An 11,352-nucleotide genomic window follows, 5' to 3' on the forward strand; every position below is an offset into this window, starting at 1 on the left:
TGCTTTCCCTTTGTTTACGCGGGGCTTTTACTAAGCAACAATTCTAAAACTTCAGTGCCTTTGGAATCCATTAGGCACCCATCAAAATGAAAATACTGTTGAGTCTTTGCAGAAATAAGTTAAAAATTTTAATACAATATATAGAAAATCGTTTTAGCTGAAGAAACATCTTTGCAGTCATCAAACACGAGTCATCTATAACGAAATCCCCTGGTTTCTAAGTCCACTGATGGTAATCCTTCGATTTACAAACTCTCCTTGCTCCTCAAAAAACCCCCAATGTGCCTGGGATGAACAGAAACTCCATAAAGTTTTCGGGACAAACCACTCTTCTCGCCTTTTTAGTATTTACTCTTCCGGTACTAAAGGGACATAACCAAAAACTACTGTACACTCTACAGCTAAGACACCCTCTCCACTAACGCAATCGAAAAGGCACTTAATAAAGCCCCTAAACTTTCCAAGAACAGCAGCGCCAAGCGTACTCGGGGCCAAAGATTGTGCAAGAAATGGCCACAGGAACGGCTGCTTACCTAGGACTCTCAACCTCGCGTTTTTAAAATCGTTTGTCCGGAACCTTACCACACCTTGAAAGAAAAACGACCGGCAGCGAATCTGAGCGATTTACCTACTACCATCGATCCGAACACCACCCCAGATCCCGCGCCGTCCCCAAGGGGGCCAGAAACTGACTCCACAGGCACTTGGCGGTCTCCACTACTCCCTTTCTCGCCCACTTAGGCTCTGTAAATTCCAAAACACATCCAGGCCAGCCACCGGGTGAGTCGCGAAGCAATCTGTTTGTCCCTTCCAGGGGGCCTGGGAGACCCGCGCCCTAAAAGCCACTGAGACCCGGGGGGGGGGGGGGGTGTGACCCGGGCCGCTCCCCCCACCCCAAACTCCCGTGTAGTCGCGGCTACTCACCAGACCAGGGAGCACAAGGAGAGGCAAGAGATCAGGGCCAAGGCCCGCCGGTACTTCTTCATCTTCTCCTCCTTCTTCCCCCTGCCAGAAGGCGGCACATCCTCCCGGCAGCCGCCACTGCCGAGGCCAAGATGGAGGAGCCGGAGCAGGAGCGCGAGGATGGGACCGAGAGTCCTAAGGGCTGCGGCGTTGGGGGAGCGGCTCCTCGGCGGCTCGCGTCCTGGCCGCCCTCTCTGAGGGGCCCACAGCGGCGGGGACAGCGGCGCCTCACACGAAGACTCCTGGGACTGCCGCTGCGGCCGCCGGCTCGTCCTCGCCCGCCTCCTCCAGCCGGCGCCGCCGCCACTGCCGCCCCATATCCCCCCCGCCCGCCCCGGCCCTCGCTCCGTGCTGCCGGCGACCAACGGCCGCCGCGTACTCGCCTCTCAGCAGCCAATCGCCAGCGGGGCCACGACACCTCACACACCGCTGAGCTGGAAGGAGACGCGTCACCCACGTCCCGCGGCGCTCGCACCCCCACCAGGCTCCGCGCGGGACACGCCCCCTTGGACGTCTCCGGCCGAGAAGCCAGAGGGAGGGGGACCTACAGCGCCGGAGCCTACACGGCCGCTGCCCCGCCCACCCCCCGGGTCCCGCCTACTTCCCGGCTCACGTTCAAGAAGTGGGGAGGAGCCCGTGATCCTTAGCCTGCCTCCTCACAAGGGCCCGCCCCTCGCCCGGAGCGCGCTGAGTGCGCGCAGGGCCCCTTGGGAGTTGTAGTTCGCCTTCCGGAACCTGTTTTTCACTGTCTCTATCCCTCCTAGAGTCTACGCTGTTGAGGAAGAAGTCTGTGGTTTTCCCTTCTCACCACGAGACTGACCGACTCTGAAATTGTTACACTCAGTTTCCCTCTCTTGAGCACGGCTCCTGGAATGACCTAAAATAATTGGACGGAGCAGGGAAACAAAACTACACTAATAAAATTTAAAAGGCAATTTCCCCGTAGCAATGGGCCTCGCCCATTGAGCAAGATTCTGATTGGTAGGAGGAAAGGGGCGTGCTAGGATTTCCTCTTATTTCATTGGTTGACGTGAAAAGCCTTTCTCTCCTTTGACACACCCAGAATGCCGCGGCCCGCCGGATTCCTCAGCCGAGGACGTCTTGGTGCATCTCTCTTCTGTTAGTTCCGAGCTTTGGGTTCGCTGGAGGTGGCCTTGGGATTCACCAGAAGCAGTGAAGGCGTTCGCCTACACCCATGTGTCTGTCGCTGTAGTCTGGGGCGAGAACGAAATGACCGATTGTCCACGCTAGGAACCTGCAGAAGCGTACTCACCCCTCCTTTTCTGCCACAGACCAACCTGGAGGGCCTTCGGAAGCTGGCTTAGGAACTTCTGCCAGGAATTCCCAAATTCCGACCGCTTCTCCTCCCAAGCGCCTCACTGGTCCTGAAAGATCCCCTTCTGCTCAGGGAGATGGCATTTGGCCTGTGGCCTAGTGTGTTCCTTCATCTGCGGCGAGATGATCATTTCCAGAATATACATATATATTTGTTTATATATATACATACATACATAACTCAGTGTGTCAACCTTGTCTTTGTTGTCAGGAGATTTTGCTCAGAAAGTTTCCAGACAAATCAGAGAGAGGCTGCAATTGTCTGTGCCTTGGAATATGGAAAGAGGTTTAGCGTGCAAAATGTCTTAAAGCAGACGTTACATGTGGCCATAGGAAAACAGCTGAGCAAAATACCCAATTAACACCTAATTCTGAGGTGTGTAATTTCCTTATGAGCCTTCTAAATTGGATTGTTAATTTTTGTTCCCAAGGAACTGAATGACTCATTCTCTAATCTTTGGACATCAGTCAACATATATAGATATTAGAGAAATTCTAAAAAAGATAATTTTGGTTTTAGATGAGTTCATCCTGAACTACTTTTTCTGGCAATAATTAGGTAACAATTCCACTATCTGTTGAGCCATAATAAAATCCTTTTATCTATTTCCCACTGCAGGAGGCAAGTATGTGTCTCACCCAAGATCAGTATCAAATGATCCCTATTCATGTTAAAAAGAAGGCATAGGCAATTAAAGGATAGGAATTATTTCACATTAATTATCGTATTAGACATGCTTTTCATCTTACGCCAGGGCCAACATTATTTGGGACAGTAAAAGGTATCCCTTAGCTAGTCCTCAGTAGATCACAGCCAAGGTAGTTCCATTAGAGTACATATGCATGCCTAGCCTGGAAAGTTTTCAGACTTCCTCTCTGAACTCCTATCTCGCTCATCCCAAACATGGAAACCCACAATGACTTTTGTACCAAGTCCCTGAAATGGTCTTTTGGAAGATGTGACTAATAGGCAGGATTAATCTAGTTATCTTTCTTTTTTTCTTCTTCCATTGCCTTGCAGTTAGAGCTTTGTTAACATTGATGCAGTAAGCTTGTCATTCACCTAATTATTATTCAATTATTAACTTTCACTATTTCCACCTATAAGTATCTTTTTCTCTGTTTTTTAGCTTTATTTCTATGGTTTCACATTACGTTTCAATCCCTCAGTCCTCTGTGCTTTTCCATTTTTCTCTTGAAAAATTCATCATTTCAATTCTCAATTATACTCTTCACTGCCAGGTCTATATCACAACCACTCTTCAAGTAGTTGCTAGACATATCATTTAGTTATTCTACTACACTCCCAATTTTACCTGCATCAAATACAACTCATCTTCCCCACTAATTAGCTTCTTCACCTGTCTATTTGTGTTCATTCTTCCTTTCTCTAAGCCTTCAGATTGTAAGAAGAAGAGAACTCCCGTAAGAGTTGAGCTTTTAATAGCTGGAAGACTTTTAAGATTTATTTTATTCATTTGAGAGGTAAAATGATGAGAGCAAGGCAAGGGAGAGAGAGAGATATTTCATCTGCTGTCTTGCTCCCCAATGGCCACACCTGCCAGGAGTGGGCCAGGAAGAAGCCAGGAGCCTGGAAGGCCTTTTGGGTCTCCCACATTTGGCGGAGCCCAAATATCTGGGCCGTTCTCTGCTGTCTTCCCAAGTACATTAGCAGAGAGCTAGATTGGAATTGGAGCAGCCAGGACTTGAACCCATGTTCCACAATGGGGGGCCTTCATAGACATTTTTCTACATGTCTGATAAATACAAAGAAGAAACAAAAAAGGGAAATATTACAGCTCAATATAAAGATAGAATGAATAAGGATAATATAAGCTAAATTTAGTATAAATAAATGCCACCGTACATAAAAGTATAATGTATACCAATGAGTAGCAAGAAAGAATATAGAAAAATCAAACCATGTATATAAGCCTGGGTTGAATAATCAGCATCTGCTACCTCTTAACTGTACCATAATGGTTCTCTACCTGGGGGAATTTTTCTGTCTTGGGTGAAATTGGCAGTGTCTGGACATGTTTTTGGTTGTCACAACTTGGGAAAGTGCTACGGGCATCTAGTGAGTAGAAGTTAGGGAAGCTGTTATAAATCCAACAACAGCCGGAGCCATGGCTCACTAGGCTAATCCTCCGCCTTGTGGCGCCAGCACACCGGGTTCTAGTCCCGGTTGGGGCGCCGGATTCTGTCCTGGTTGCCCCTCTTCCAGGCCAGCTCTCTGCTGTGGCCAGGGAGTGCAGTGGAGGATGGCCCAAGTGCTTGGGCCCTGCACCCCATGGGAGACCAGGAGAAGCACCTGGCTCCTGACATCGGATCAGCATGGTGCGCCGGCCGCAGCGGCCACTGGAGGGTGAACCAACGGCAAAAGGAAGACCTTTCTCTCTGTCTCTCTCTCTCACTGTCCTCTCTACCTGTCAAAAAAAATTAAAAAATAAAAAAAATCCAACAACATACAAGGCAGCCATACACACCCACCCACCCACACACACACACACACACATATGCAAATCATTTGTCCCAGAAAACAAAAAATGCTTAGAGAAATTCTGTTCTAATAGAATTTCCCAGTTCAATAAAATTTGCAAAAACTCTAAACACGTGTTTGATAACGTTTTCCCCTGCAGATCCCTGGAAGACACAAAGGACTAAACTGCCCAGTGAATGTGAGCTCTCCCATTCCTAAAAGGTTAACTATACTAAAACTGGATAACTCAAGTCCCTGTCCTGATATAGATCAAAAATTCTGATTTGCTGATGGTGAAAAAGAACAAACAGACCTCAGAAATGGTGCCAACATCTTCTGACCATCTCTTTTGTCCTTTATTTAAATATAAATCATAAGAAGCCTGACAGAAGAACAGCTTGTCTAATTTAAGTTGGTGGTACATGGTGAGCATGCTTTGATGTATTTTGATTTTGTTGAAGAAATCTCTCTCTTCAATATTAGAAAATGCTGAAATACTATACTTGTTTATTTAAGAACCATCTCACAGAGGAACAGCTATTGCCCAATGACATTAGATACTTCTAGAGTAAAAAGCCAATTAGAAATTCCCTGGAAATCAATGAAAGAAAGAGCAAGGAATTAAGACCACTCTAATAGTAAAAGGGACTAAATAAGATGAAAAGAAAAAGAATATGGCTGTTAGCACTGAAAGTCTTTACTACATGTAAATACAATGTCTACAAAACTTCATTATTATTCATTCCCACCTTATTTTCTTCTTCTTTACATTTATGTAAATATGTGTATGGAATAGCATATACCTGTTTTAATGAATTACTACCTTTCTGCAAGAGCCTAAACTATTTCACCAAATCTACCTTAAGGAAGCACTGATAACTTGGCCACTTCCAGAAGGGTAGAATTCAAAGAGAGATAAGACATTGAACAGCTTATTCCATCCTGCATTTTGGTGTAACCAGTAAAGCCACAGCCTACAACACCAGCATCCCATGTAGGCACCAGTTCATGTCCCAGCAGCTCCACTTCTGATCCAGCTCCCTATTAATGGCCTGGGAAAGACAGTGGAAGATGGCCCAAGGATTTGGGCCCTTGCCACCCACATCAGGAACCTGGATGAAGTTCCTTGCTCCTCAAGGTTCACAATGGCCAGAGCTGTGCCAATCCGAAGCCAGGAGCCAGGAGCCTCTTCCGGGTCTCCCATGTGGGTGCAGGGGCCCAAGGACTTGGGCCATCTTCTACTGCTTTCCCAGGCCATAGCAGAGAGCTGGATCGGAAGTGGAGCAGCCGGGACTGTAACTGGTGCCCATATGGGATGCTGGCGCTTCAAGCCAGGGCAATCACCTGTTGTGCCACAGCACCAGCCCCAAACCAGTGTTGACTCTAGATGCAATGTACTCAAGTAACAATTACACTATTCATTCAAATTTTCAATGTGTTTCAAAACTGTGTAGTAGCTAGTTAGAAGGAGAAATCGAATGAGCATAGATTTGATTCTGAGACTACAGGCATCTCCCTGCACTGGTAACCAGTTTCTCATTCTCCAGCCAGGAGATTGGAAGACTCTGGGAAATCTGATCACTTCAACAAAAAAGCAATAAAAAGTGTTCAAATGTGACTTTCTCAACCAATTTACCCATACTGGAAGGTCATAGTCAAGTCCCAGACATGTTCTCAGAATATCCAATCAACATTTTAGTGCCCCGTTCTTTAAAATGACCAGAAAACTCATGATAACCAGGTATAAGAAAATGCAATAACATGAAACATAGAGATAAAAACAGAAAAAAACAAAAGCAACAACAAATATTTGAATAGAAGAAAAAGACTACACAGTAAATTGAAAGCAAACAAAACAAATCCTCATATTGCCACCATAAAATTAGAGGACACCACAAGGAAGGAATCTATCAAGAACAACAATATTACAAATAAAAATCTCTCATACAGTAAAGCAATGAAAGCAGAATTAAAAACTCAGTAGGAGAATGAGAAAATAGAATAGAAGAAATCATCCAGAAAGTTGATGAAAGACCAATTCAGGAGATCAGTATACCCATATTGTAAAGAAAAGAGAGAAGACAAAAGTGAGGGTATAATCATTTCTCAAGATATTGTCCAAAAGTTGAAAGATATGAGTTTCCAGGCTGAAAGTCTCTAATCTAAGTGGCCAACACAAATATAAAAAATGACTAGGCCGGCGCCGCAGCTCACTAGGCTAATCCTCCGCCTAGCGGCGCCGGCACACCGGGTTCTAGTCCCGGTCGGGGCGCCGGATTCTGTCCCGGTTGCCCCTATTCCAGGCCAGCTCTCTGCTGTGGCCAGGGAGTGCAGTGGAGGATGGCCAGGTGCTTGGGCCCTGCACCCCATGGGAGACCAGGAAAAGCACCTGGCTCCTGGCTCCTGCCATCGGATCGGCGCGGTGCGCCTGCCGCGGCGGCCATTGGAGGGTGAACCAACGGCAAGGGAAGACCTTTCTGTCTCTCTCTCTCACTGTCCACTCTGCCTGTCAAAAAAAAAAAAAAAAAATGACTGACACTAGGGGATATCACTGTCAAGTTTGAGCACATTGGAGACCAAGGGAAGACCACAGAGATTTTACAGTTATAATTGGGGGGGAGGGGGAGGAGGACCACACACAAGGTTTGGGAATCAAAATGGTTTCAAGCATATCAATATTACACAGGAAGTTGTAAGACATTGGAGCAACATTTTCCAAATACTGAAGGAAGATTGTTTCTATAATATCAAACTATATTTTTATAATATATTTTTATATTATATATTTCTATAATATCAAACTATCAAATGTCAGGAGGACTAAAGACATTGTCAGACAGGCAAGACCTCAAGGGAGGAAACCAAGAAAGAAGAAGACACACCATACTGGTAACAGGAAAACCAAAACAAAGGAAAAAGATGAAGGGAATCCCAAGAAGATAGGGAAGAACCCAGAATGGCAGCTGAATTCCAGCCACAGGAGGCAGCCACGATTTGAACATGTGAGAAGGCACTGGGAAAGACCTCTTGAGGAAGATTAAACAGATAGAATGAATACTTACAGTATCAGAACAACTTGAGGGGTAATTTAGACAACCGTGCGAAGTTGGCAGAATTAGTGAAAAGCCCTGTCATTGTCAGTTTGTATGCTCCAAAAACACCATGAACCAGGTTGCTTATAAACAACAGAAAAGTTATTTCTCACCATTCTGCAGGGGAGGCTGAGAAGTCCATGATCAAGACACAGGCAGATTTGGTGTCTAGTGAGGGTGCACTTTTTAGTTCACACACAGCAGCTACTTGCTGTATCCTCACCTAGTGAAAGGAGTGCAGGATCTCTTGAATCTCTTTTCTAAGAACACTAATTTCGTTTATGTTCTCCCCTAAGACAAAGGCCCCTCTCCAAATACCTTCACCTTCAGGGCTAGAATTTCAACATCTGAATTTCAAAGTGGACACAAACACTCAGACCATAACAGCAAGCACTTGGAAAACTAAAGAAAAGGAAACAAAAAATGTGGAAATCAGCTATGCAAAAACTAGCTCATCTGTTAATAGCCTTTTCATAGTAATCTTAATAACATAAACACAGAAACTTTATTAAAATCATGATACAACTAATCAGAAGGAAAAGAATGATTCTAGGTCTCTGGTGGGATTAACTGGTCAGAGGAAGGGAAAAAGCAGACCCCTTGGCTTCCATAGCAAAAATAAATAATACCCAGAATTTAAAGAATCAAAACAAAGAAAAATAGCACATGCTACTTAGGACGTGGAGGTAAACAATTGGTTACAAGAGAGGAAAGCAGTCTTTTTCCAAAAAAAATATATATTTATTTGAGAGACAAAGATCTGCCAACCAGCAGATCACTTCTCAAATGCCGGCAGCAGTCAAGACTGGGCCAGGCTGAAGCCAGGAACCAGGAACTCAGTCCAGATCTATGAGAGCAGCAGGGAATAAACTACTCAAGCCATCTCCTGCTACCTCCCGGAGTGCACATGAGTAGCAAGCTGGATAGGAAGTAGAGGAGCTAGGTATTGCAATATGGAAAGTGAGCATCCCAACTGATGACTTAACCACTAAGACAAACACACCAGGCAGTCATTTTCTGAACAGAGAAATAGAAGGAGAGGTAGGGAATTGCTGTTTTTCACACCTTGTTGACTATTTGATTCTTATATGTACACACAACTTTGAACTTTAAAAAGTTTATATTATCATTATTGTGATGTTTGTGGTTAATGGCAAGATAAGTTATTTTCTTTTCCTATCCCACTCGTCTATACTTCTGAATTGAAATAAAGTAAATTGCTCTGACGTTCATATTTTTGCTAGTCTTGCATCTAGTCACTAGACTTCAAAATGTGAAGGAGAGGGGCTGGCGCTGTGGTGCAGAGGGTTCGGCCACGGCCTGCGGTGCTGGCATCCCGTATGGGTGCTGGTTCGGGTCCTGGCTGCTCCACTTCCAATCCAGCTCTGTGCTGATGCGCCTGGGAGGGCAGTGGAGGATGGTTCGGGTTCTTGGGTTCCTGCAACCACGTTGGAGACCCGGAGGAAGTTCCTGGCTCCTGGCTTTGGCCTGGCCCAGCCCTGGTCGTTGTGGCCCTCTGGGGAGTAAAAAAGCAGATGAAAGACCTCTCTAGTTCTCTCTGTAACTCTCCCTTTCAAATAAGTAAATAAAATCTGTTTAAAAAAATGTGAAGAGAAGGCAAGAAAATAAATAATATACAGGGTTTTTTTTTCCACAAAAGTAGAGATTGAAACAAATAAAGAACATTCTCTGAGGGATTATGTTTTCTAGTTTAAGATCTAAAGGTGTTACTGCAACTCTCACTGCAGTTATCTATTTCAGAACAATCTATTTAATGTCCAAAATGTAGTCATTTTTTGCCTTAAATTTTCTTCCTCCTTTATTTATAAATCTATTTTATAGCTATCTTTCTAATGGCTCTATAAAGTTAATCATTACCTAGATAATTGAGGGAACTGACTTTGCCTCAATTATTCAGTCTTTATCCCAGTTTGAGGCCTGAATTGTGAAGCCCATTATATAGATGAAGTAATCTCCTCTCTTCCTTCTGCACGGGAAGAGAACATGATATTAAAGGGTGCCAGTCTGTAAGTTTTTAAAAGATCTGTGTGATATGATATCCCAGGTGAGCTGGTATTGAGGAATCTTTGTAGTTTCCTTCTGTGACACAATTTTCATGTAGTTACACTTAAGCGCCTCACACAATTTAATTGTACTTATTGGGAAGGTCTGTTCTGTAGGAGAACATTAAACATTAATGATTTCAAATCACCAAATAATTAATGAGGAGTAGCAGCGATGCTCCTAGGGAAGGTTTGTAACTGTTGAGAATAAACTCTTTTTAGGGAAAGGTTTTACAAACTATCTTGAAAGCCACTTTTCCTGTAAGTTCTTCCCTCTTGTGGAGCCCTCCTCTGCAATCCTGCCATCCTGTGAACTTCCACAGGATGGCTTATTACATTCTATGTTACACTGTGTCCTACCCTGGAATGACAGGAAACATGTTCCTTCTTCCCAGTGCCCCCTCCCCCAGCAGTTAGCATATCCTTTGTGCAAAGGACACATCGATCAAGCCGTAGTCTGAGAGTCATAAGGCTGCTGACAATTCATGAAGTGGAACATCTCAGTTTCTGAGCACCTTCTACACTCACACACAGAGTTAGAGCTTCCATATGCACTCTTTCACTTAAAACTAAAATAAAGTAAAAACCATAAAGAAGCACTGCAACGGATATTATGTATGTTATTTGTGAGATGGACCATTAAAATCTGATTCTGTAGAGTGGGCATTTAGGAGAGCAGTGAAGATGCTGCTTGGGACACCTGCATCCCATATGGAAGTGCTTGGGTTTGAGACCCAGCCCTATTTTCCCATTCCTGCTTCCTGCTAAGGCGAATCCTGGAATATGCAGCAGGTGATGGCGCAAATAGGAGACCTGGTCTGAGTTCCACAATGCCAGCGTCCAATATGGGCATCAGTTCCAGTCCCGGCTGCTCCACTTCCAATCCAGCTTTCTGCTATGCCCTGGGAAAGCAGTAGAAGATGGCCCAAGTCCTTGGGCCCCTGCACCTGCGTGGGAGACCCAGAGGAAGCTCCTTGGCTCCTGGCTTTGGATTGGCGCAGCTCCAACCATTGTGGCCAATTGGAGAGGGAACCAGTGGATGCAAGACCTCTCTCTCTCTCTCTCTCTCTCTCAGCCTCTTCTTCTCTCTGTGTGTAACTCTGACTTTCAAATAAATAAATAAATCTTTTTAAAAAAAAAACAAAAAACATATATTTTTAATTTTATCTTTTGCTAGAGCCTACTTCTAGGTTAAAGTACTTGATATATTACATGATTGCAATTCACTATATTTACTTTTCAGAGGTTTTCATGAGCTGGAAATATCTCAACAAATGGGTAGAATATTTTGAATTTACTTTTTAGTGTACTTATCTACAGTGTTTCTAATGTAGATTCCTTTAATTTATGAAAGATACACAGAGCATCTTATTAGCTGTGCTTTTTTCTTTCAGTTCCACAAATACTTTTGTATATG

The 11,352-nt window shown here is 44.4% G+C and overlaps 1 protein-coding gene across 10 annotated transcripts in view; it reads right to left on the minus strand.

Moving 5' to 3' along the window:
- Positions 1 to 1,057, minus strand: part of SUCO (SUN domain containing ossification factor) — a 123,409-nt gene extending 122,352 nt beyond the window's left edge. For all 10 annotated transcript variants that reach the window (XM_051857113.2, XM_070077350.1, XM_051857112.2 and 7 more), the window contains exon 1: positions 925 to 1,057. In XM_051857113.2, the coding sequence (XP_051713073.1) occupies positions 925 to 986 (62 nt within the window). In that variant the 5' untranslated portion in view covers positions 987 to 1,057. The remainder of the gene's footprint in view (positions 1 to 924) is intronic.
- Positions 1,058 to 11,352: the final 10,295 nt, after the last annotated feature.

Source organism: Oryctolagus cuniculus, chromosome 7, assembly GCF_964237555.1.
Source record: "Oryctolagus cuniculus chromosome 7, mOryCun1.1, whole genome shotgun sequence".
Classification (NCBI taxonomy): Eukaryota; Metazoa; Chordata; class Mammalia; order Lagomorpha; family Leporidae; genus Oryctolagus; species Oryctolagus cuniculus.